Source organism: Carettochelys insculpta, chromosome 6, assembly GCF_033958435.1.
Source record: "Carettochelys insculpta isolate YL-2023 chromosome 6, ASM3395843v1, whole genome shotgun sequence".
Lineage (NCBI taxonomy): Eukaryota > Metazoa > Chordata > Testudines > Carettochelyidae > Carettochelys > Carettochelys insculpta.
The window spans coordinates 72,416,648-72,444,288 of NC_134142.1; the positions used below are offsets into that span (position 1 = coordinate 72,416,648).

The following is a 27,641-nucleotide window of genomic DNA, read 5'->3' on the forward strand; positions in this document are numbered from 1 at the left end:
ATTGAGTTGCATGTATAAACAAGCCTACTATAATGGAATTTACTTTCCTTGGTTTCTCAAGGAAAGATTCCCAATAAATACACTCTCATGCTCCTTCAGGAGTAACTCAGTACTGCTCTGAAGGGAACATCTTTCTATGGGTATGTCTACACTATGAAATAAGGTCAAATTTAGCAAAGTTGCATTTGTAACACTGGATTTTATAAACTTGAACTTGAGTGTCCACACAAGACCACAAGCTGACTTAGTGCATCCCCACTAATCACCAAAGTTTGACTGTTGCAGCAACTGATTGTGGGAACCCATCCCACAGTTCCCTGAGCCCCATTGCATTCTGGCTTTTTTGATGCTGCATTATGGGGAAAAAAGCCCCTGAAAGTGATGTCATCATCCCACACTGCGTTGCCCTTGAAACAAATGGCCATTTTTCAGAAGTCTCTTTCCCAAATGAGATATTGTTGGAGTTCTGTTTGAATCACAGAACTATAACCAAATATGCTGTGATTGTACCCTCTTTCATCTTCTGAGAGCACACTGTCCTCATTCCCCTCCCTCTGAAGCCAAATGGCCTATTTTCAGAAGGAAAATAGGAAAAGTGTTGAATCCTGGAGGGCATTATCCAGTAGTTAGCATCACTCAGAAGAAGAAAAAAAGGAAAGACAGAGTGCCTCATTTTCTAGTGGTTAGTCTCCCTTCTCCCATTGAAAATCAATGGTGCCCTCAGGAAAGAACACCTGTAAATTTTCTGATGTTCAGTAGGGCAGGGCACCTGTGTTCCTACCTGAAGGAATAGTCTGCCTGCAAATAGCAATGGTGCTTTCCCTGTCCTGACTGTACCATGCTAACAGGAACCTCATTGGTGTTCTTTCCCCAGGGGACCAATGTGTACAGCAGCCAAGCAGATTGGCAAAAGTGCTCAGGCTACAACTACCTCTGGAGCATCCATGCAGTAAACAGGACACAGCAGAGACTGTATGGCTCCCCTGAGCCATGTTTTGGGACGTGCAGGGGCTGGGAGGGGGGGCCCACAATTCCACAGGGCTGGCCCCTCAATCCTCTGGAGCCAGAGGAACATGACGCTCCTATTTCCATGGTGCAGACACCAGGCTCCGGGGGGGCCAACTCACAATGCTGCATTGGCCAGGGTCCCCCAGTGGCAGCCATCCAGCCCCTCAAAATCTTTGCCGCGGTGGGAGACTTACCGCCAGCAACAGCCAGTTCCCAAATCTTTCCCACCTCTGGAATCTTCACCATGTGCAAGCCAGGAGATGCTGCTGTCTGGAAGCATGTACTGCACTGTGCAGCAGGCATGTGCTTTTACTGGGAGGGGGGCTAGCCACGTGGTGTAGTTGGGAGGGTACAGACTGCATGGCACCTGTAAGGGGGGGCTGCCCCCCCATAAATGTGGCCCACAGAAAAGAAGATTCTCTGCCTCTCAAACAAGCAAGACCCCCACAGGCAGCTGCCATATCATGGGGTGGGGTGGGGGCTGGACTGCCACATGGTGCCGGGAGTGTGCGGGGGAGTAGCCACATGGTGAGGTGTGGGGTAGATTCCTGACTGAAAGAAGCCTGTGCGGGAGCAAGGGCTCCACGTACAAATGTGAAGCAGTGAAAAAAATATTTTGGCCTCTTCTACTATATCATGTGCAGGGTGGAAGCCTTCACCCCACACAGGACATGATGCCCTGCTGTGGCATGCGACGCTGTCTGGTCCTCACAGTCAACGCGCCATGTGCTGTGTTGGGACAGGGACTAGCCCGCAAGATGAAATGAGTCCCTGGCTCCGTGCTGGAGCTCTGTAAAGTAGCTATGTATGATGGCCACACTGATCATAAAGAAATGAATTCAAAATGCCGGGCTTCCCGTTTCCTACTTCCTGCTCACCTGGGCTACGTCTACACTAGCCCCAAACTTCGAAATGGCCACGCAAATGGGCATTTTGAAGTTTACTAATGAAGCGCTGAATTGCATATTCAGCGCTTCATTAGCATGCAGGCGGCCACGGCACTTCCAAATTGACGCGCCTCGCTGCTGCGTGGCTCGTCCTGACGGGGCTCCTTTTTGAAAGGACCCCGCCTACTTCGAAGTCCCCTTATTCCCATGAGCTGATGGGAATAAGGGGACTTCGAAGTAGGCGGGGTCCTTTCGAAAAGGAGCCCCGTTGGGACGAGCCGTGCAGCGGCGAGGCGCGTCAATTTCGAAGTGCCGTGGCCGCCTGCATGCTAATGAAGCGCTGAATATGCATTTCAGCGCTTCATTAGTAAACTTCGAAATGGCCATTTGCGTGGCCATTTCAAAGTTTGGGGCTAGTGTAGACACGGCCCTGGAGTGATAGCCTTAGTTTCCAGGGCTAATAAAATTGGTTTTAACTCTGGTTAATCTACACTGTTTTAGCTTGATGTTGCAAATTCAGTTGTTTGAGTAACTTCATTGGGAAGTCAGCAGTACAGACATTGGAGTTACAGTCATTTAGAATTGCCTTATTGAGCGCAGGGGTATAGACAGAGTTTTTAAAATTGACCATACAGCCTTAAATTTGACTTTATTGCCTAGTGTAGTCCAGACCTATGTCTGAGGTAAATTCACTAGGTTTATTCAGTCTTGGGATACTTCATACTTAAAAAGGGGATAATTAGCATGCATGGGAGCACTAACGCTATTGTTGCACAAATCGTGTTCTGAAGAGTTTACAATCTAAAATGGTGTAAAAACAGAAAATAATACAATGTAAATGCAAAGTGGTCAAGACGATAGGCTCACAGTTTGTGAATTTCTGCTTTTTTAAATAGGGAAGGATCAGACACAATCCTGTAAATCCTCATTTTATTTCCATACCTAAAAGAATCCCATGCTGTGGCAATGAATGGAGAAAATGGGTATTTAGTTGTTCCTCAGTGTTCACCATTAATATGCTTAAAAAGCTTTCTTTCAGGAGACAAAAATGTATTTGATTTTACATCATTATATTTAAAAACCTTTAGAAGATAGTGAACTATAAAAATAACCTGGAATGACACACACTTATGTTTGAGAACATAGTATCCCCAATAGTTCAAGAATGGAATTTATTTTATATATGCATGTTATGTATTATTTATATAGATAATTACATTTCAGAGTCAAATAGATCAATGGGAAGAAACACCGGAGGATAAAAGCCATCAGTGGTTAAATGATGGTTTATTTTCACATTCAGACAGCTGTACAATCTTCTATAAATAGATACGGTACTAGAATATTTACATCATTTCTCCGCCCATTCCTTGTGCATACCACTCAAAATAAATACTTTGACTATTTGTGGGTGCAATTACTTAGACCCCTGTGTCAAATCAGAGAGCACTCCAGCTTCTATTAGAGCATTCTGTCTGGTATTTTACATTTAAGATTATTTTTTCTAGACCCTCTCTCCTTTCAGCATCTCAAGAACTTTTTTTTCCCATGGTAGAGTTCACTACAATTCATAAAGAACAGGGTCCAAACGTTCATCCTCAGCCTACTTAAAATAAGGTGCAAGATGGATACTTTAACTGAGGATGCTTTGTTACACAGTATTTGCAAAACTCTGAGATATACATGTACAATTTGACAGAAGCATCAGAACTAGCATTGACAGTACCATTATCTCAAAAAGTTGGATCCCCACAATGCACTTTGCATCACCCTGTGGCTTTCCGCAGGTTTTCTGTAGAACCAGTTATGCAGACTCTTACAGAAGTGCTTTAGGGACATTGTAGTGATAATCTTACATTACAGGAGTTTGCCATATGATTTAGCTAATAGAGCACTCACTCACTCTCCAATTTTTTATCCTCTCTTTATTCATTCCTCAACACTTCACTCCTGAGATGTTAGAGCGGCTTTAAACTCCCATTGGGGGGGGGGGGTAGGGACCAAAACACCACATTACATGCATACCAGTTTGAAGAGGAGATCATAAAACAAAGCCTTCAAAGTTTTTTCCTTCCATGAAGCCTGTCCATTGATGAAAGCAACCAGTCCTTCACCCATCACTGAAGAAAAAATTTCCATACTTTTATAAATTTAACATTCAATCTTAAAGTACTATACCCAATTGAAGGCCATGTCAGAGGTATAACTGCTCATCTTTACTGAACAGAGATGAAGGGCCACCTGGCAAGAACTTCAAATTGTTGGGTAAAGTGTGAAAACACAATAGGAAAATACAAAATATCACAACTAAAACAACAACTGGTGATCCATGGAGGACTAGGATGCTTCCTTTGTGCATATTTTTGAAAAATCTGAAAGCAGAGGCCTACAGCTGTAAGTGAAGAAACCTGTGACACTGGTACCATTAGAAATAAAAACTGAACTTCAAACGAACTAGACTTCTTAAAAACAGAATTTCAAAGGAAGGCCCAGAGCAAGCCATTCTCAGTTACAGGTGGAAGCTGATGCTCAGTACAGTCTGATAAGCAGAGATAGTGTAAAAACTCCAGTAAGAATGAATTCAGCAGGAGAATGAACAGTAAATTCTTATTTTTTTTTCTAAAGGGAAGGACTTGCAAGATCATACATAAATAACCACATTCTCACTGGAATCAGTAATGAGAGCTTCAGTAACAGTAACAGAAACAGGAGTATTACACACCCATGTGCCAGCAGATAAGTATTTCCCACTATTGTGATCAGCTGGAAACAGGTCGAGGGGGTTTGCTTTTGTTTTCTACCTCTTTCCCACGAACTGCAGCCACGTAAGAGAAGAGACACAACACAGAATAGCAGATCTCATGGGCCTAGAAAATGTTAGAAAAGGAGATAATGAGATTCCAGACAGTTACCACTTCACAAAAACACACTGACATAGTTGTATTTACTGTATATCCTCCCTCCTTCACAGTTCTATTCAGAGTGCACCAGCTAGATATAAATATATAATGGAAGAAATCGCACAAGCTACCCCACACAATGCGTGTGATGAGGTGGAAAGGAGAGATCCAAGAATTAAGAATTATACCAAATAAGAGAGGAGTTCAGGATTAGAACATAAGAAATCACACCACTGAAGAGAACAACGGCCCGCATAGTTTTGTATCATGTCTTTAATCGGTGCCAAGCTATACAGTGCTGCAAGAACTTCTTTGGTGATGGGAGTAACACACCTAACCATCCAGTACTGTCCCTTGAATTTCAGCGGAGATGGAATTTCTTCCTTACTCACAATTATGGTCACATTTATGATCACTCAGAAAGAGAGACTACTAGTGCTTGTAACATCATCCCAGCTAGTCTAAAGGTGCATCTTCACTACAAGGAAGACTGATCCTGCCACAGTTAATGTTCTTGAGTTTGATTTAGTGCAAGTAGTAGGGATGCTCTAAATTGAACTTTTAGGGAACATGCATCAGTGTCAGTACTCCTGTCCCATTAGGAGTAAGGGAAATTGACAGGAAAGTTTTTCCTATCCACCTCCTGCTGTGTGGACAGTGGCAAAAATAAATTTTAGATAAGTCAAATCTAGCTATGTAATTCTTGTAGCTGTGTTTGCTTATCTCAAATTGATTCTAACTCCTATTGTAGATCTTGCCTCACTGTAGATATTATTTTTCATATACAAGCCTAATACTGAGCTATGTGCTTCACTATGTTGTGACTGAAAAATGTATAAATTAATTGTATGTGGAATTAGAAATTAATTGCATTTATGTTTGAAATTATTCAGTTTGCTGCCCTGGAATTCAAGAGCCATCTTTTGGCATTATGGAGGGAGAATGAGCCAATGAAAGATAGGATGCAGGAGATCAAAGTTGTATTCCTGGCTTTGCCATTCACCTGATTACTGACTTTGCGCACATTCATTGACTCTGCTTCCCCTATTCATGAAGTGGAACTGATATTATCCCTGTAAAGCACTGAGTTCTCTAAATTTAAAAAAACTGGATAAGAGCTAGTTTTCATGATGCAAGAGCTGTATTTTATTGCTCTTGCGCTACAGAATGAGATAAAATGGTTTATATATGCACACTAGCACACATTTTCATTTAACCTTATGTTTCCTTCCTATTGCAGTCTCCTTTCCATTCTGGAATATAGCTAACTTACTACCATGGTATATTCTTAAATCTATGAATTTTATATGAAATGCCCTCTTTTAAAGAAGATTTTGTGGTTTTACTGCGTCATGATTGAAGTCATCACCTATAAGGATGCTGAACTTCCATACGGTTACTGAGTTGATTGTCTGAAGCTGCACTGGACACAAAAAGGTAACTAGAGAAGTAGAAGTATAAGAGAGGTAGCCGTCTTAGTCTGTAGCTTCGAGAACAACAAGAAATCTTGTGGCATCTTATAGGCTCTGACAAAGGAAAAAACTCTGACAAAGGCTCACATCCCCGTCTATCTGACTTGTTTTTCCCTCTTTTGATAAGTACTGGTGATAATGGGCCATTTCCACCTTGCTGAATAGATCTTGTCAGTTCTGGCCCTCCCTCTTACTGGGACCCCACTCTTTAAATACCCCTCTGAAACCACCCCCCCACTCATGCATCTGATGAAGCGGGTCATTGCCCACGAAAGCTTATGCTCCAAAGTATCTGTTAGTCTATAAGGTGCCACAAGACTTCTTGTTGTTCTCGAAGCTACAGACTAACACGGCTACCTCTCTTCTACTTCTGCAGTTACCTTTTTGTGTACTGCTTTGCAAACATATGTTGTGAGGACCATGTGGCTGCTCTACAGATGTCTACCAAAAAGACATTGCTGAGGAAGGCAGTTGTTGCAGCCATTGCTCATGCTGAGTGGGCTCTAATGGTCTGTGGTGGCTGCTTACCTCTAAGGCGGTATGCAGTGCGAATGGCATCTACAATCCACTTGGATAGGTGTTGTGACAAACAACTCATTCTTGTTGTTACACAAATAGAAGTTCTGATGATAATCCTTCCTTTCCACTCCCCACGCCACCCCACTGGCCATTCGCTATATTTATATGTATATTTATATTTGTATATTTATACAAAGCTGGCCATTCGCTATATTTTATAATTAAATTGTAAGTACAATCTTTGATGGAGATCTTGTGTTCATTAATTAAGCAGATAAAAACTGATACAATGGAAGTGCTCAGTAACCCATTTATCTTCTAGGAAGTTACTCACTTTCATGCAGTAAGGATAGTTCTCCAATATGTGTTCCTATGGGTGCTCCACGCAGGTGTTAGCATGTCCCTGCGCTGCGAATTGGAAAGCTTTACAGAGCAGTGCTCCCTATGCCCCCCAGGTGCCACACATGTGCAGGAGCCAGCCGGTGACGTCACTGTGCTGAGGAGAAAGCAGGTGGCACAGCCCTCCTTTGCTCCTTTTCTATCTGAAGTTCTTAGAGACTCCAAGTAGAGGGGAGGAAGGGAAGGTCATAGAGCACCCGCAGGGGGACATACTGGAGAACCATTGTTACTGCATGAAAGTGAGTGACTACTTCTCCTTCGAATGTTTCCTGCTGGTGCTCCATGTAGGTGACTCCATAGCAGTACCCATATGGTGGAGGTGGGTAGTGGAGTCATTAAGTGGAATGATGAAAAACAGCATCTGCCTGCCAGGACAGTGGTAGATATCGGCCCTTTGTGCAGTGCCTACTGTTTTGCAAACATATGTTGTGAGGACCACGTGGCCGCTCCACAGATGTCTACCAAAGAGACATTGCCGAGGAAGGCAGTTGTTACAGCCACTGCTCGTGCTGAGTGGGCTCTAATGGTCTGTGGCGGCTGCTTGCCTCTAAGGTGGTATGCAGTGCAAATGGCATCTGCAATCCACTTGGATAGGTGTTGTGACAAAATAGCTGTTCCCGCACGGGGCCCTGACCACACTATGAAAAGTTTGTCTGATTTCCTCTTTGGCTTGGCTCTATCCAGGCAGAAAGCAAGAGCCCGTCTAACATTGAGTGTGTGCAATGCAGCCTCCCTAGGAGACGAGTGAACTTAGGCAAGTAAGTATACTGGTTCATTCTCATGAAAGTCAGATATGACCTTGGGGAGAAATCCTGGGTGAGGCCTAAGTAACACCTTGTCTTTGGTGAAAACAGTGAACGGTGGGTCAGCCATAGGTGCTGTAATATCTCCAACCCTTCTAGACATCGTAACGGCTACTAGAAAGGTCACCTTCATGCACACATACTGAAAGTGTGTTGTGGCAACTGGCTCAAATGGAGGTTTTGCAGTGTATCTAGGACCAAGCTCAGATACGATGGTGGTACCGGAGGGCACCGATTTGGGTGTACTTTTTGTAACTCTGTTAAGAAACGTTTCATTGTCAGTGACAAAGTAGAAAAGCAGTTCCCTGAGTCGTGGAAGGACATAACTGTAGCCAGATGCACCCTAACAGAGCTAACTGAGAGGCCTGCATCACTGAGATCCCTAAAGTAATTGAGAAAAGTCGGTATGGAAGCAGAATGAGTATGCAGATTGTGGATCGTGCACCATTGCTGGAAGCATGTCCATTTCCTAGTATAGGTATTTCTGGTGGAGGGGTGACAGCTATTTAGAAGGATATTTTTGACTCTGTTCCAATAGGCAAGTTCTTCATCATGGAACCCTAGAGACACCATGCCGTCAGTTTCAGGGTTTTGATATTGGGATGAAATGTGGTCCTGTGGTGTTGAGTGAGAAGGTTCAGCACCATCAGGAGAGGCATCAGTCAGTTGATTGACAGGTAGTGCAGGTAAGGAAACCAGGGCTGCCTGGGCCAATCCGATGCTATCAGTATTACAGTTGTTCGGTCTGCCCTGATTTTGTTGATCACCCTGGCAATGAGTGGAATTGAGTGAAAGGCACAGAGAAGGGGAGCTGTCCAGTGAATTGCGAATGCATCCCCCTGTGCTCTCCTGCCTATTCCTGCCCTGAAACAAAAGCTGAGGCACTTCCAATTGTGGATAGCCACAAAGAGGTCTATTGTTGGTGAGCCCCATTTGCAGACTACGGAGAGCAGCATGTTGGTATCGATTTCCCATTTGTGCTGGTCTGAGAAATACCTGCGCACACTGTCTGCCCTGGTATTCTGTTCTCCGGATATGTATGTTGCTGTAGGGGTTACCTGGTTCTTTATGCATCATTTCCATAATCTGAGTGACACAGCACATAGAGTGTGACCAGGCACCCCCCTGTCAGTTGATATAAAACATAGCGGGTGTGTTGTCCATGAGGACTCAAACAGTTTTGCCCTGTATCAATGGGAGGAAGTGGGTGTAGGCTCTTCAAATGGCCCTGAGCTCCAGAATGTTGATATGAAGATGTCTCTCATGGTGAGCACGTGTGTCCTGGACTGATGATGTGTTGCAAGGGGCTCCTCAACCCACGAGAGATAGATATGTAGTCATAGTAACAGAGGGCGCTGAGGCATGGAAAGATATGCCCACGAGGAAGTTTGTTGAGGATGTCCACCAGTCAAGTGACTGTAGCACTAGTGGAGGAAGAGTGAGGGTTTTCGACAATTTGTGGTGGGTTGGTATGTACTTGCAGGTGACCCAATGTTGAAGGCAGAGCATATGCAGTCTTGCAAATGGGACTACGAATGTTGTAGTGGCCATGTTCCCCAAAAATGGGAGGCAAGTTCCAGCCATAGAAAAAGGAGCCTGTTTGACCATGTGGACAAGGTTGCAGATTGCCTGGAACCTGTGGGCAGTTAAGTAGGCTCTGACTGAAACCGAATCCAGGAGAGCTCCTATGAACTCTAGGCTGTGTGTTGGTCTCAAAGTGGACTTTTGTATGTTTAAAAGGAGGCCAAGGGGGGAAAAACATTCCCTGGTAGTATTTACCATGAGGGTAGTTTGGTGGTAAGTAGAACCCTGGATTAGGCAGTTACCTAAAAAAGGAAAAACAGAAATGTTCTGCCTTCTGAGGTATGCTGTGACTACAGCAAGTGTTTTGGAGAAAACTCGTGGGACCACAGAGAGTCCAAAAGGGAGGACTTTGTATTGAAAGTGGTCCTGACCCACCGTAAAAATGGAGGAACCTCCTGTGGGACAGGTGAATGGTTTCATGAAAATGAGCACCCTGGAGGTCGAGGGCTGAGAACCAGTCCCCTTCGCCTAGTGCTGGAATGACAGTCTGTAAGGTTACCATCTTGAACTTCGTATTGAGAATCAACCTGTTCAATTTCCGCAAGTCTAAGATAGGCCTCCACCCCCCCCAATTTGTTGGCTGCCAGGAAATAGTTAGAATAAAAACCCTTGCGCCCATGTTTGTTGGGGAAGGGTTCTATTGCCCCTAATGCAAGAAGTTTCTGTACTTCTGTCCGTAGAAGGGGCTTGTGAGATGGGTCCCTGAAGAGGGATGGGCTTATGTTCGTAAAAGGAATTGTGTAGCCTTCTCTGATATCTAAGATCCATTTGCCGGTGTAATCTAAGTCCATTTATGGTAAAAGGGCCTCAGGCAATGGTGGAAAGTGGGCCCCGAGTGCACCAGATTTAAGGTTTCGCTCAGACCCTCAACCAAGCCATCAAATTTGATACTTTTGAGAGGTAGGACGGGCTGTACATGGCTGGCCCTGATGTGTCCTCCTCCTGCTTGATCTGTTTTTAGGCTTATGGGTGGGCTTCTGAGTATCCTGTCAAACTTTCTGTTTCTTAGAAGAATCTCTAGATGAAAATACAGACTCTCTCTCTGTGACTTGTGAAACAAGTGAAAGTAAAACAAGTGAAAGATGAGGGCTTTAACATATGCTGTTGCCTGTAATAATAGTGGCTTTGCTCCTTAGCCCTATGGAAGGACTTACATTTCTTGCTAGGAGCAGGGTACATTCCGAGAGTACACAATGTTTTTCTGGAGTCTTTCACAGAATGTAACATCTCATCAGTAGTGCTGGAGAACAGCTAATTTCTATCAAAGGGGAGGTCTTCCACCTTTGACTGGATTTTGCATGGAATACCTGAGGACAAGAGCAATGCCACCCTGTGCATAACTATTGCACTGGCAGTGGTCCTAACAGCTGTGTTAGCCACAATCATTGCTGCCTGAAGGGCAGTTTTACCAGTTGAGAATCCCTCCTTGACTATTGATTGCAGAATAGGGTGTTTAGTGTCAGACAAGTCCTGTAGCAGGTCCTGTAATTTATTGTAATTTGTATGATCATAGTTGGCTAAAAGAGTGGTATAGTTTGCTATTCTGTACTGCAGGGTGGCTGAAGAGTATACTTTATGCGTGAAGAAATCTAAAGGCTTGTGTTCCCTATCAGAGGGGGGTGGATTTAAATTGAGGGGTTTTGGATTTGTGGTTTACTGAATCCACCACCAAAGAGGTGGGTTGTGGATGTGAAAAAGGAAAATCCATGCCCTTAGATGGGACAAAATACTTTCTATCTGCCCTGTGATTGGTGGGTGGGTGGGACAGAAGCCAGGGTTCAAGGATTGCTTCATTAATAGGTAAGGCTATTTTGGAGGGTGCAGATGGTTGCAGGATCGTAAGCAGCTATATTTGTTTATTTTGCACCTCCAGAAGGTTGAGGCCCTAGGATTGGGTGACCCTTTTTAAAAGTTCTTTAAAGTGTTTTAGGTCATCAGTTGGAGGAGAGGGGGAAAATCTGAAAAACTACCTCATCTCATATAGACCTGTCACCTTGGAAGAAGCCTCAGAGTCTGAATGTGGTAAATCTTCCATAGTATTAGAAATTGTCTGAGACACTGGACAACAGATTAGCCAGTGAAGACCACACTGACATCTCAGGAGGGCACCCAGCCATATACTCATGCTGAGAGGTAGCACGCCCAGAGTGGTGTGTGCGTGATGATCAATGTCAATGTGTGTGCCAGACATCCCATGGACTCCATTGCAGTGGAAATGGTTGAACGGGGCACGGACATGGCTGGTGTACCCAGAACGGAGGAGGCTGACAGGGATGGTCCCTATGCGACTGCCAGGAGGGAGGCAAGTAAGCTAGTGAGTGACTGCCTCCATGCCCGCTACTGCCGTCAGATTGCGATGAACGTGAAGGTAAGCGAGGATCATAATATGAGGTGGTGGCATGTTGTGCTCCACAGAGTTTGGTGGCGATGCAAATGGTGTTGAGTGTAGCTCAGGTAACTTATGGATATGTTGCGTCTTACGTTGTGCCTTCTTATGTCGGACCGACTGATCCACAGCAGTAGCCGAGGTAGTGGGCACCAGCGCTGGAGGCATATATCGCTTTTCAGTAGTAGATGCCTCAGGGCGCCTATTGATTTGGGTTGCCTGGTCTGTCCCTCAGCTCCCCTTGCCCTCTCAATGGCACCCGAGAATGTGAGGCTGCCAGCAGTTTGGACAGAGCACGAGCCGGTGATGCCATCCCAGTGTGAGAGCCTCCGTGAGGCGATGTAGCTAACCTGTAAGAGGGCTTTTGTTGCACCCCCCTATAATTTAGTGTGCCCCTAGATGAGAGGGACTTTTGTCAAAGATTGGAGGGGTAGCCGTGTTAGTCTGGATCTGTAACAGCAACGAAAGGTCCTGTGGCACCTTACAGACTAACAGAAAAGTTTTGAGCATGAGCTTTCGTGAGCACAGACTCACTTCATCAGGTGCTGATAAAGTGAGTCTGTGCTCACGAAAGCTCATGCTCAAAACTTTTCTGTTAGTCTATAAGGTGCTAGAGGACCCTTTGTTGCTCTTGCCAAAGAAGCACTTTTAAATGCACCTCCCATTTTTTCCACGTCCTTGCTGGCACGCCCTGGCAATTGGGGCACATTGAAATGCTATGGGCATGAGGCGTGGCCATCAGACAAGGGCACAGCGCCTCCATGGGTATCACAGTCCTTCACAGAATTAGGCATGGAGGAAAAGAAGGTAGCTGTCTCTAAGACAGGAGCTGTTTCTGAGAGGAAAAAAAGCCGCTGCCGTGGCTCCGCGGCAGCCGCCACTTGATTAAAAAGCATTTTTTTATGAGGTAAAAATGAATCAAAAATGAACAAGTATCAAAAATACAAGAGGAAGGAGGAGGCTAAACAAAGATTTCTGACTTTTCAGTCAGAAAAGTGAGAGCTGCTCTGAGTCTGTCCACAGTCGAGGATGGTAGAAAATGAACAGAGGAGGGCCGTGCCACACGCTGTCTCCTCAGCACAGTGACCTCACCGGCTGGCTCCTGCACATGTGTGGCACACAGAGGGCGGCGGGGGGTGGTGGTGGTGGTACTGCTCTGTAAAGCTTTCCGATCCACAGCACAGGGATACACTGACTGCCGTGTGGCGCACCCACTGGGAACACTCGAAGGAGAAAGATCAACACTTTCCAGACAGGGGTCAGTACCCGTTGGAGGGTATGAAATCGCTTTCGTGTATCTCATGCTTGGCATTATACCAAAAGGGAAGAATTCTTAAACCGAACTAGTGAGCTATCTATCCTCAGATGCTAAACCCATCTTTCATTTGTTTGGTTCATTACACACTTTGATCTATGAAGTCATCAATTCAACACTTACCAACAGCACAAATACAATCAATTAAAAAAAATCCACTAACCAACCTCTCTCCAAAACAGACCTTTCTATACTATTTCAGGATCTCCTTTAATTTTATAGAAGTAGGAAGAAACAAGCTGCAGCCCCTCCATGCAAGAGCTAGAACAAATGAGAAGATTGTGTTTTTCAGTATAGCTCTAGGGCTGCATAATCCTGCAATCCCGGTTGCTAGTCTCTTCACTCAAATTTTGGAGGGATAGACTGATCTGCACCCCACATGGAACTGCAGAACAAAAGAGTGGTCAGGGATAGCAGAGTGACAGGAAACACAAGAAAACTTAAATATATACCCACTAAAAGAACTGAAAGGCATGACAGTTCACTCACCATTGGTGTCTTGTACTTGTGGCTCACCACTTCTTTAGTTTCAGGAACTAAAACCGGACGGGTAAGAGACAAAACAAAAAGTTCAAAAAACGAGAGGAAAAAGTGAAAGAAACAGCACAATGTTCCCAAAAGAAAAGGGGAGTGATGCACAAAGACAGCAGCTATAGGAATAGGCCATTTCACCACTCCTCGCTTCTAGATACTGTTCTTTCCCTATATTTATACTATTCCCTTGGTATTTTGAAAATATCAACAAAGACACATTGTGTGTCTCAAGATGCATACACATTTCTTTGGCTCCTTGACAGAAGGAAAAATGAGTAACAAGTGTGTGATATATCTCAGACTTGCTGCTGGTGTTACTAATTCCTGTTAGCAGAACACATGGTAAAATGGGTTTACTGGCACAACCAAATAGTCTACACCAACATCTCTTTTACAGCCAATTTGCTATTTTAACTGCTCCCCAGTGTACCCTTTAGAAATGTGAACTTTCCCTGTGTTACATGGTAGTTTGCATTAGACTGTCTAAAGACATTTGCACAGGATTCAGTTACATCATTATGAAAGAGTGGGGATTACACTATGAGAAACCAATCTTGTAGCGTGGAAGGGTATTTCTTCTCCAAGCTAGCTGTATCTTGGACATTCTTCATTAATCTTATTAAGACTAACACCTGTACTCTGGAGTTTACATGGAGACCTCAAGGAAAATGTTCTTGCTTTATGAACTTATTCCAAGATACAAGATTTCAATTATACATGCCCCTCAGGTGTGATTTGACTACTCTGTGTGTGTATATATATATATGTATACACACACACATAAATATATATAAAAAGCCCATCAGTAAGAGTTGCAGCAGATAACAGATGCAATATCTTATCAAGAAAGCTCGGCCTTTGTTCCCTTGCACTGTCCCTAACAAAAAGGGAAGATAGCACAGAATATCAAAGGAGAATATTACCCTGTGCTTGCATTACCCCAAAGTGTCCCATGCTGAAAACTGCAACCCTCTCACGAGTGTGTGTTCCCCCTACACTGTGCTTCTGTCTCATGCTTCTGAGTGTGTGTACACAAATCTCATGGAAAGACAATACAAAGAACAAAACAAAGCACAAAGAGCTCAGTGATGCACTACCAACATAAAAAAGGTAACTTTAAATTTTTAAAACCAGATATTTTTTATTTTGAATCCTTTCGGAGTGGCTGAAACCTGTCTTGGAATTTCTGTACAACAAATGTCTACAGGAAACATTAGAAATTATTCAAAGATAAACTGCATGATTATCAGTTTAATGGAGGGAGGTGGGAAGGAGGAGTGAATACCTTAAAGCATAGCATCTAATGACAGAAAAACAGTAATTAGGGCAAAAGACATAAACATGAGCTCAAAATGAAGACCAAAAGTGTGTGTGTAAAATAAACATCAAAACCTAGTCATGCAGATGCAACCTGCTCGACTACGACATGACAAACCAAAGGGTACTATGGTAAGAGGGATCATATTCTAATCAGTCGAAACTAGGCAGTGCAGACTGGGTCAAAGAGAAGGGATTCTAATAAAAATCAATGCCTAGGATTTCATCCCAGTGTATCACAATATCAACATCCCTGGAAAGACCAATGAAAAAAATTCAGCCTTCATTTAGAAAATATTTGCCTTTGAAATTCTCTGTTTTCCTGGAGAGATGCAGCTACATTAGAGGCTGAAAACTTGGGTGAAGTGAATACCCGGGCTGCATTGCCCTGTGACATCAATGGCTAGAGCTGGGTGCACATCCAAGATGCCTTACCCGTTGGCACCAGTTGTTCCAAATTAACTCCATGTCACCAGGGGATAAAGGGAGAGTGAGGGAGGTGTGCAGCCAAATGGGATATGATCACACATATATAAAAATCTCATTTCTCACTGGATAGCATACAACTGTTCATACACTCTTCAAAAGCAGAAAGAGGAAGCTGGAAGGAGCTGGTGTCATGAAGTAAGGAGAGAAGGGAAGCTGTAAAGTCCCTGATCCCCAAATACCCAGCAGAGTGAGGACCTAGGAAAGAAACCATCTCCTTTCACACTCACTAAAGTTATCTCATCAATGTTATCTCATCAAACAAATGCTCTCCCACTGCACTCCAATGGGCAAAAATACTCCTGAGAGGGTGGGGACAGGAAGGAGCAAAGAGAAAAACCTTGAGTTTACTGCCGTCCGTGCTCAAAGTGCTAGTACTGTAGAGTATATGAATCATACTAGAATTTTTCTTGTAACAATAAAATTGACTCAATACTATTACACTAAGAAGATGAAGGGGCTAAGTTACTGAGCACCCTCTTGCAGCATCTGGCCCTGTGAATAAGAATATATGACACTAGCAGAGAACTATTGCAGGGGACATCACTTTACCTGCTGGAGAATGAAGGTTTTCATAGCAGCGGCGAAGGGGCCACGAGAAAGTAAAGCACAAATACAAAGCAGTAACTCAAATTCCAGAGGTAAGAGCCCTACACTTCTGTATTTCCTTTAAATCTTTGTTGCCATTTGCAGACAACTACCCCAGTTGTCCCTTTTACCTGGGGCTGAAATCACATCTCCAGCGTCCACCTTGCCATGTTAATACTATGTTTCACAAGCACTCTTTAAATTTCCTATGGTCTTGTGATATCAACTTCTTCCACTCCTACTAAAAATACCATTCTGGGAAATCATAAAAACATCAAAAATTAAAGTTAATTTTTGATGGGGCAGGGGCACACTCCAAAAATTTGGAGTGATCAGTGGTAAATTTGGTAAGTGGTCAATAGGCCACACTTTGCTATATTAATGGAGAGGGTGTATGGTCTGGGATGGCGGTTAGATGCAGAAATGAGCTTGTGGAAGGAGACTAGGGTGCAGGAGGGTGTGAGGGGTCTGGGGCAGAGTTTGGGTGAAGGAGAGGCTCGTGACCTGGGGTTCAGGCATGTGTGCAGAAGATTTGGGTTGTAACCTGGGCCAAGAGGGGGTTGACACCCTGGGGCAGGGGTGCAGGAAGGGCTATACAGTGTTTGGGTTGTGACATGGAGCTGGAAGATGGGGTGTGGAAAGGAATGGGTGCCACATGCGGGCTCTGGAAACGAGGCACTTATCAGAGGTGGCTTCCAGCCAGCAGTCCAGCAGGACCCTCAGACAGGCTTCCTGCTTGCCATGCTTCCACACACCACTCAAAGTGACCAGCATGTCTTTCTACACACCATGCACCATAATGGACTGGGAGCTCCGCAAGCTGCCTGAGCCTGCAAGCATGGCCCACAAAGTTCCCACTGGCTGGAAACTGGACAATGGGAGCTGCAAGGATTGTCCTGGGAGAGGGGACGGAGAGTGGAGACCACTCTTCCCCAAGGTGCAAGCACTATGCAGAGACACATATGCTGGCCACAGCAGACGGGTGCCCTGAGTGGCACATGGGGCTGCAATAGGCAGGAAGCCTGCCTGAGGGTCCCACTAGGCTGAGAGACATTGTCGGCCAAGAGGATCATGGCAGGGATATCTGGCCTGCAAGCTGTATTTTGCCTAACCCTTGCTCTAGGGCAAATATCTTTCCATTGGTCTCTGTACAAGAAAGCAGACTAGAGTCTCTGCACTGCCTGCCTTCTGCTCATTTTCTCCTTGGTAGTCTGGTGGACCAATGTCTCCAATGAAGCCTTCTGACACATTTTAAAAATTGCCTGTTAGTTAGCCTATAAATTTTTGGCTATTTAATCTTACAATCCCATCTTCATTTTCACCTTTCATTTTACGGGCATAGATTATGTCCCTTTCTATTGCTTTAATATGAACTGCAGGGTAGCTTTTTAACCTCTTGAACAATACCTTTTAAACATAACATATTTTCTTGCCTCTTTCCTACATTGGTAGGTCCTACTTTCTTAATTTTTGTCTTCAGTTTCTTTTTAACTTGCTTCCTTAAAAACAAACAAACAAACAAAACCAAAATACAAAAAACTTTAAAGCTGCCCATCCTAAAGTTGAGTGTCACAATACTACAATCCTTGCCACAATGAGCTAAAATTTCATCTATCTTATGGCCATTCTTACTCAGTGTTTAAAACTATAGTTAGGATTTTCTGTGTTACTTTGGATTAAGTCAAATGTTGCTTCTTCTAGCGCATGCTCCAGAAAGAGCTATTTGAAGAAGCAACATTGTGTCCCGCTGTCCCGCCAATGGGTAGTGGAAGTCACCCATTATGGTTTTAGGACATTATACAAGCTTTGATTTCTCAGTTTTGGGCACTGATTCTCAATACTATTTTGCAACCCTACGGCTGTGGCCACACTAGCGGCTCATTTTGAAATAATCTTCAAAACGAAGGGCAATTTCTAAATGAGCAGGAGAGTGACTACACAGCAATTGCTCATTCTGAAATTTATTTTGAAATTAAAAGGCATTCATTTCAAAATGGTTACTCCACTCCTGCTTTGGGAATAACGCCTCCTTTCAATTTTAATTTCAACATTAAATGTGTGTAGCCACTCCCTGGTTGCCATTTTGAAATTAAGAGTCCTCCACAGAGCTGGCCCCTCCCACCAGCAGCCAGAGCTCTATGGCTGTCAGCTGCGGGTGCCTTAAAGCTGCAGGGACACAGAAACCCCATGCAGGAAGCTAAGAGTGTGCTGGCAGCCATAGGAGCACGAGGTGGCCAGACAACACTCCCTAGCACCCCCAGAAAGTGACACCCTACTGTGGCCAGACAGATGGCCACCAGCCAAGACCCCCGGGATCCCCGTGGAGCCAAGGGGTCCAGGCGGCGGGGCTCCCAGGGCTCTGGGCAGTCCCCAAAGAAGAGGGGGGCCCTCTTGCTGGAAGCTGAAGTCCAGGACCTGTTGGTTGTCTGGGAGGAGAAGGACATCCCGCTCAGGATGGAGGGGTGAAAGAGAAATACCGATGCCTTCGCCCGCCTCACCAGCAACCTCGCCGCAAAGGGCCACCCCCTCCGGACACCCAACCAGGTCCGCTGCAAAGTGAAGGAGCTGCGGCAGGGCTACGCCTGAGCAAGGGACTCAGCGAGGCAGTCAGGGGCAGCGCCGGCCACCTACCCCTACTTCAGGAAGCTCCACCACTTGAGGAGATCCTGTACATGGCAGAGCCAGAGGGGCAGGGCGAGGAGCCCCAGCCAGGACCCTCGATGCCCCCCCTACAGCAGGCCCCGAAGTACCTGCTGGCACCAGGGACAGTGACAGCAGGAGCGAGGGACTACTGCACATGGCCGAGCCCTCCGAGGGCCCTAGCCAGGCTACCTCCACCCGGGCCTCCCCTGAACCACCCAAGGAACCCTCAGGTAGGACCGGGCCTGGGGTGCCCTGGTCATGCAGGGGAGGGGGCAGTCCCCAACGCAGCCAATATGGGCCTAGACACACAGCCACAGGCCAGGGACGGCTGTCATTGTTACTGGGGGGTGGGGGAGGCCTGCATGGGGCTATGGCCTGCCACAAGGGTCAGAAGCCTGGGAGGGCTGGGGCAGCCACTCTAACAGATCCACGTTGACGGATCCCACAAAAGATGGGCTACCCCAGAGCCCCTCACCACAAGGAGGGCGGGATGGCAGTAGGGACAAGGCCGCTGGGCCACGGTACGTGGGCTCATGAATGACGGGGCACCACCCTCTCGCCTTATGTCTTCACAGCCTCAGCATCTGCCAGCCACCCCAGTCCCCTGGACATGCCCAGGAGCCCTGCAGCAGCAGAAGAGGGCGAAGGGGTGACACCTCTCTGAACTGCTGGGCGCCATGGTGGGAGGAGCCGCCACCACAGCTGGGCAGATGATCTGGCAGCAGCCCACACGGCCGCATGGCGAGAGCAGAACCGCTTGCCACGGGAATGGCTCTCCATGGAGCGGATGGCCTGGGACCGGGTGGCTGGGTATATCGACATCCTGACTCAGGCCGTTGCCAACCACCTGGCCCAGCTGCCTGCCCCCTGGATAGCCTTTCCTGCAGAACACCCCCACTGCCCCAGTCCCCTCTTCCTCCCCAGTCCCCTTCTCTTCCCTGGCCCCTCCCCGCCCCAGACTCCCCCTCCTCCCTGCTACCCCCCTCTTCCTCAACTCCTTCCTGTTCCCCAGTCCCCCCCCGCCCCGTCCATCCCCCACCCCCGCCCCTAGCAGCTCCGCTCCCAGCTGATATGACCCCAACCGAGCGGCGGGAGCTGGTACGCTGGCTGTGGCCAGGCGAGCCCTGCCCATCCGTGGCTCCCCCCACCCCTCTCCGTGAGTCCGAGCCCCTAGATACTCCGGGGTCCAGCCCTACCTCCCTATTCCACCTGCCCCATCCCGGCCCCGCTGTGGTCCCCAGACCCAGGGTGGTTGCAGCTCCAGGGGCTGTTGTGGCTTCCCATGTATATAGTTCACCCCTGCGTCCCATGTAAATAGTTCACCACCCCCCAGTAAATAGTCACACGTTCTTTATGTTCCAAACATCGCAGCTGAATTTATTTAACAGTGCGTGTGTCCCGCCTCGGATGGGGATGGCAAGGGTGGTGCTGGTGGGGTAGGGGTGAGAACTTGGGTGGGCGGGGGGCGTTGCGTGGAGTGAGCTGGGCCAGGTTGTGGGGGTCTCCGGGCAGAAGTCTCCTGGAGAGCCTCCTGCATGCGCACCCCATCCCAGTGCACCTGGCAACACAGGACCACACCTGGCTGCTCAGAGCGCGGCACAGCCTCGGCTGCCCAGTGTGCCACAAAGAGCTCCTGCTTGCTCTCCACAAGGTTGTGCAGTGCACAGCAGGCACCCATGACCGCAGGCACGCTGGGGAGGCCTACCTCCAGGCGCGTCAAGAGGCACCTGAAATGTGTCTTCAGACGGCCAAATGCCCGCTCTACAGTGTTCTTGGTGTGGTTGAGGCGGGCATTGAAGAGGTCCTGGCTGTCATCGGCGTGTCCCATGGAGGGACACATTAACCAGGCCTGGAGTGCGTAGGCAGCATTAGTGATGATGCACGGGGGCATGGTCACGTCTCCCACCAGCAGCTCCCATGGGGGATGTAGGTGCTCTCTGCCATCCGGTGGGCGAGCCACGAGTTCCGCACAGATGTTGGTGAAATGCCCTCAGTCATTCACGAGGGCCAGGAGGACGATTGAGTGGTAGCCCTTTTGGTTGATGTACCATCTCCGGCTATGTGGTGGGGCCCAGATGGCGATGTGGGTGCTGTCCAATGCACCGATGCAGTTGGGGAATCCCAGCTGTTGGAAGCCGGCCATGGCAGCATCCATATCCCCAAGGTGGATCAAGCGGTGCAGGATGGTGGCAACAACCTGTAGGGTAGAGGGCACAGGCACCCATGAGCGTGTGGTAGCATATGGGGGCCTTGCTCCCTGGGGCACTGCTCCCCAGGGCCCCGATCCCTGGGACCCCCCTCCCCAGGACCCCGCAGTGGGTGTGTGGCACCAGGTGCCTTACCTCAAGGAGGACGACCCCGACGGTGGCCTTCCCCATCCTGAACTGGTGGCTGACCGAGCGGTTGCTGTCTGGGGTGGCCAGCTTCCACAGAGCGATGGCCACTCATTTCTCCATGGGGGAGCACAGGCCACATGTGCGTGTCCTGGTGGTGAAGAGCTGGCACCAACCAATGGCACAGCTGCTTGAAGGTGGCCCAGGTCATCCGAAAGTTGCAGACCCACTGGTCATTGTCCCACTCTCCTAAGACGATGCCGTCCCACCATTCCCCACTGGTGGGGTACTGCCAGAGGCGACGGAGGGGCTGGAACACAGAGTGCTTCAGATGCACCATGAAGGGAGCCTGCAGGAAGCTGGCCACGTGTTGGGCAGTACGTAGCCTCATATAGTTTTTTGTCAGGACGGCCGTCAGGCTGGCCATGATGTCCAAGATGTCCCCGTCAGTGAAGTGCTGCGGGTCCATGGCAGGCAGTGGTGTGGTGGCTAACCAAGGCTTTGCTGAGTGCTGTGCTGGAGGTCACGTGCTGCAAGCAGCCAGAGTCCTCAGCAGGTGCACGGGGGATGTGTTTGGGAGGAGCCCTTTAAGGGGTTGGCTCACCCATGCTCCAGGAAAGGCTTGTTGGCCATTTGACCCTGCCCTTGCCATTTCCTGCCGTTATTTTGAAATGAAGCTGTGGCTGTGTAGCCGCTCCATTTCAAAATGAATGGGAGTCTTTTCGATGTTGCAGATCGCAATGTTGATCTGCATTTCGTGTGTAGTTGTTTCCATGCCACTTATTTCAAAATGGCTTATTTTGAAATAACGGATAGGGATAAACCATTTCAATTTCACTCCCTAGTGTGGCCACAGCCTTAGTGCTTGCTATCAGCAGTGCTGTGATACACTTGTTGTCTGTTTGGGGAAAGTACCAGAGAAATAGGCAACCGTACTGTGTAGAAATCATCACCTTCAGGCCAGCATGTACCAGGAATATCTGTAAACTAGACTAACCTTTTCCACTTATTGTATTTATTGTTTTGATGTGTGTGAGAGAGAATGTAGTTTCAGAAAAGGTAAAGGGAAGAAATTTGTTAATGAAGTGTCACAAAAGTCTCTTAGCCAATGGCTCAATTTTTTTTTCCAGTCATTGTACTCTGATACATGACACCCAATGGTGTCATTTGAAGGACTTGGTCTTATAAGAGGAAGAAAGCAGTATAGAAGTCAAGATTATGACATGAAGCTTCTAGATCCCAGTATTAGTTAAATTTCTTGGAATATTAGGAGAGGTTCCATCTGTCAGTACCCTTTCATGCAAAGCAGTGGGAAAGAACCAGAATGTCTTAAAACCAAGACATTTTTAAATGATGGGTGTAAGAAAAAACAACATTGATCAAACACCAAATTAAATTTATAAATTCAGCCATTTTAAAAGAAAAGCTTTACATGTCCATGAAGTTCTAAACAAGTGTGCAGCCACAGGTGAAAGAATCAGCCTATCCTGACTTGGAATCCTTGGGAGGGGTGTGAAAGATTCAGATGTTTTAGAGACCTTCAAAATCTTAAAAGACTCCTACATTTTCAGATTCTGGTTCAGAATATTATAATTCATACGGATACTAGGAACCTCCTGTCTACTGTCCAGTCACTTGCCAAATAGCACTTGTTCTCCAGTTCCTCTACCATCATCTCTCTTCTCTGCCATAAATCTAACCCTGAAAATAAAGCCACTGACTAAACTGCTGTCTGGACACATCGTCTTTTTTTCAGAATAAAAATAAACAAACAAACAAACATTTGTCTGCAGTAACAAAGGGGATATTTCACTCTGAGCAACAATGCTTCTCAGAGTACAGATTGACATTTCTTAAAATACTATTTGAGATTTGATCTGACTTCTGAGGAGAGCAGATTGCTGAAGAAATAATTTCTAAGTGCCTCCCTCAGCCATGACTCATTGCTATTATCCATACTGCACAAACTTCCTTTGATGGACTATTGACAATGTACATCTAGGCAACAAACCATGATTGCAAAAATTTACAAGTTTAGTCTGATAGTGTCAAGACACCCATCCTCCTAGTCAGTCTTGCAGATGCAAATCTATATTTTTCTCTCTCTCTTTGAAGCTGCCTACCATCTAACACTGTGGCGCTCTGCCACTATTAATGCATCTCTTAGAGAAATCTAAAGTCTTATATACATCCAAGTATACCTCACTTAAAATTTACTTGCTTACAAAAATCAGAACTAAAAACAAGTGCCACAGCTCACAACTATCACTGACCACTCTTACTGAAAAATGTCTCTCTTATTTTTACCGTTATAAAGCAAATCACAACCTAATACTTTACTTACATTTCATTCTATAGTATATGGAGCAGTGTTTAAAAAAGTATGTTTATAGGTATAGCTGTATGGAATTTTACTTTGTACTAACTTCACTAGTGCTTTTTATATAGCCTGTTGTAAAACTAGACAAATATCTAGATGAGTTGATGCAACCACTGGAAGAACTCTATGTATCCAGGGGTACAAATTCCACTGGCTGGGAACTATTGATCTAATAAACACAATTCTGAGACGGAGGACTGGAAATTTGAGTTACTGCCATGTGAGTACAGACCTAATATCAAAATAATGTAATTACCAAATTCCTCCAGGACAAAGACTCCTCGCACAGTATTGCACTTTTTAATGTGATTCAGCTCTATGAAAACCTACAGAAAAAAAAAAGAAAATAATACAAAATTAGTCAATGAGGGAAGCCTTTTTATTCAAAAACAAACAAAAAAAGACACACCATCAAGGCTTATATTACTTGAAATTCTGTAGCAAATACTAACAATTCATTTACAGTTTAGTGCATAAACAAAGGGAGATTAAAAAGATAAATTTGCCACAATGCTAGAAACTAACAAACAACTTAAAATGCTAAGAAGCGAAGACAGCAGAAGATGGAGTACCTTCCGCTCCTTGCAGGAGGAGAAAGCATGGAAGAGAAACGAAGGAGTTAGTAACTCTGACATATCCAACATTGCTAGCCCTTTAGGCACTCAATTGAATTATAGCAAAGAGAAAATCAACACACCTTAAATGCAATAAAAAGGGGGACAAGAAATGTCTGGCTTCCGAATTTGATACATAATTTATGACCCAGGTCCATCCCACTTGATTTCTGCCCCTCCATGCATCCTCCTCCAGCACAGAGGGCAGGCAAGGGGCAATGTGTTTCCCACTCTAATGCCGACCTAGACCATCCGCCCATCAGTCTGAATGAGGGAGAGGCTGCTACGCTTCCCCACCAAGCAGCACTGACCATTGAAATTTAGGAACAGAACCGTTTATAGATTTTACATGGCATGTGCACTCCTGTCCAAACCGATCCAGATGATTACTTTGGGCAGCACTAATTTCATCTTTAAAAAACATGCATGAAGATTCAGAGATTTCATTTTGTTTGTTAATTTCATACGGTATGCCAGAGAGGGGTTCCCACTGGTGGAAAAAGATAGAACTGGTTTTGACTGATCTTTGTTTTAAAAAATATGAATCCGAAAAAGGAAAATGAGACCAGTCAGAGATCATAGTCATTTTTTTTCCATGATCTAGGACACAGATGCCAGCTTCAGTGCAATGAGTTTATCTAATGGCCTACACCGTTAAATTGACAATCTCTTCAGATATGCATCCACATACTGGAAAAGCATAACGGCAGTTAGTCCTTTCTGGATGAGACAACTTGCGGCTTGAGGAGAAGGTATAGGAAGGTGATTGGGAATCAGCTATATGCTCAGGTCCTAGAACATTTGTTTCTTCAGAGAGGAAACACAAGAGTTAAGATTGCTCCACTATCCTGAATGAGTCTCCTGCAAACACTGTAGAGATATTCTTGAAAGTCTGCATAGCAATGAACTTCAGCAATCTTTTCAGTTGCTATGTACTTACAAAGCTGCAAGCTCAGGTGCTGATTTAAAGACAAATTTACTGGAGAAATTGCATCTCCTAGGAAAACAGAGAATGCAGAAAGGCATCTGGGTACTTCTTTTCACTAAACCATCAATTACACTCTATTTTCACTTAATCCCCAAATCATTAACTGCCCAAAATAGGCAAGGGAAGGCCACCAGGCAGAACAGCTCATGCCAGCTAAAAGACCTCTTTTAGAAACAGTCTTACCTATGTAAATGGAGCAATTCACATTTTGAGGGTAATCAAGATAAGTTGATTTTCAAGTACAGATGATGTTTCCAATAATAAGAAAGATCTAACAAATGATTCCAAATTATTTATTCCTCAGTACCAGAAACTAAATCTGAGATCTCGTTGTTGGAATACGTGCAATTTGCTTCCTTCTCACAACCAACTATTCAGGGGACAAAAAAATTAATCCCACCACTTTGTTTGCACTCTTTTACAGTTCAGGCTGTTGAAATTTTTATCACCCTGTATTTTTCTCTGTTTGAAAGGATATGGGAAAAGAATATACAGCATTGTAAGAAGATAATTTCCATTTTAAAATCCACTTAGATAATGCCCAGGGTTTGCAGTAGAATCTGCTGTTAAGGTTTTTCAATCAGGACTTCAAACGAAAAGTTCAAACAGATCAGATACAATCTTTGTTATCACAACAGTGTAATAACTTGAACTGCAAGGCTATGCAAAAGGCTTGTGGTAGCCTTGGACTCATCTGGCTTATTTAAGCAAAAGCTAAGAGGCAATACAATTCTTCAAGTGGTGGAATGTATGGGAATTTTCCCATTTTCAGGGAAGTGAAATGTTTAAAACAAAAAAATTAATAGGCTACTTGTATCCTCTCAATCCTCCCCTACTCTAAAAGGCCATCAATCACATGAAAATAGGTTTACAGAAAAGGTTAATAGGTATTCTTTTCTAAGTTTCATAATTCTGTTTTGTGTCTTGAGAGGAACAAATGCTCTCCCCACAGTCTGAAAGCAAGTGAGTGTGTAAAGGAACAAGGTTTATATGGGAAAGGGTAAAACACTCCACAAGGGACTGACTGACATCCACTTCACTCTCACACACATATCCCACTCCCTCTGCTAAAAACAGTTCTACTGTCCAGCACAGCACACCTCTAAGACATATGCAAAACAAACATGAACACAAAGCAAAACAAAAACAAAAGCAAGGACTAAGGAAAGCAAAAGAAACAGCATTCAGAGAAGGGAAGAAAATGATAAAACGATTCTATTAGTGTTTCCTCTACACCTACAGACAGACTGCTATTTGGAAAGGAGGGGAAAAAAAAAAAATCAGTAATTTATTCTCATCTTCTTCAACGTGTCATTCTTTCACTCTGTTTTCTTTTTGCTATGTAGACTCCCCTGCCCCACCCCCATTTTTATAATACAAAACTTAAACAAGATGACAAAAGTTACCTGAAATGTCTGTAAATACACCTAAGCTTAATCTTACAGACACAGTGTTAAATAATTGTGCCATCAGAAGGCAAGAGTTTACTACATGACACATTACAGCAGCTTAGATTATCACCTATTTTTGTTACTGTTAACTCTTTTGGTACCTTGAGCAGCACTTACCTTGTGCACCTACAGAATTCTAGCAGTCAGAAACAAAGTTATTACTTTAGGCTTTATTTTTTAAATGTGGTGCCCCGAGAATTTTTTTTCAAGTATTTAAAATACAGAAAATAAGCCATATTCCCCTTTGCATTCCTACACTTTCCCCTTTGTGGTGCAGGGAAGAGGAAACACATTAATGAAGAGGTGCTGCAAAAAGCTTCATGCTCACATATGCCCGCTGAAGATCTGCCTCTTACCTGACTGTGCATAAACTTCAGGTTAATTCCTTCCAGTGTGACTTGCAAAAGCCCTCCTTCACCAGTTTTCATATCCTGCACTGGGAACTCACCACCCAATTCAGGGCCTGCAATATGACAATAAACAAATAGAAGAAGAGCAGGAAAGAGTCAGAGTGATCTGCACAGTACTCTCTTTTTATTGAGTGATCAAAGCAAGAACTCCACGTAACGTGCACTGCAACAGTGGATTGCTGCTTTTATGTCATGAACGAAGTCCAGCAGTTACTGCTCTAAACTCTATTACATATTTAATTGCTAATGTCTCTAAAGTTATGTAACATGTGAGGGAACTAAAGAGACAGAACACATACCTGCCTGTTGCCCTTCTCCGTACCCTTTCTACTTCTCATATAACATTTTTGAGATGGAGCAACCAAAGCTACATGCAGTATTCAACGTGTGAGCACAACATAGCGACATTATATGACATTTTCTGCCTTATTAGCTATCCCTTTCCTAATGGTTCCTAACACAGGATTTTTTTTTGACTGCTGTTGCACACTGAGTAGATGGTTTCAAAAGAACTATCCACAATGACTCTAAGATTTCTTTCTTGAGTGGTAACAGCTAAATTAGACCTCATCATTCTATATGTATAGTTAGGATTATGTTTTCCAATGTGCATTACACTCATCT

The 27,641-nt window shown here is 45.1% G+C and overlaps 1 protein-coding gene across 28 annotated transcripts in view; it reads right to left on the reverse strand.

Annotated features, from left to right (window-relative positions):
* Nucleotides 1-2,864: 2,864 nt before the first annotated feature.
* MADD (MAP kinase activating death domain) overlaps nucleotides 2,865-27,641 on the reverse strand; it is a 158,494-nt gene continuing 133,717 nt past the window's right edge. For 25 of the 28 annotated variants that reach the window (XM_074997294.1, XM_074997291.1, XM_074997293.1 and 22 more), the window contains 4 exons: nucleotides 26,964-27,070; nucleotides 23,811-23,880; nucleotides 13,763-13,809; nucleotides 2,866-4,762 (listed from right to left, as the gene is read on the reverse strand). In XM_074997294.1, the coding sequence (XP_074853395.1) occupies nucleotides 4,655-4,762; nucleotides 13,763-13,809; nucleotides 23,811-23,880; nucleotides 26,964-27,070 (332 nt within the window). In that variant the 3' untranslated portion in view covers nucleotides 2,866-4,654. Of the gene's footprint in view, nucleotides 4,763-13,762; nucleotides 13,810-14,922; nucleotides 15,809-23,810; nucleotides 23,881-26,963; nucleotides 27,071-27,641 lie in introns of those variants that run through there. The other 3 variants (XM_074997286.1, XM_074997276.1, XM_074997269.1) reach the window with 2 other exon arrangements.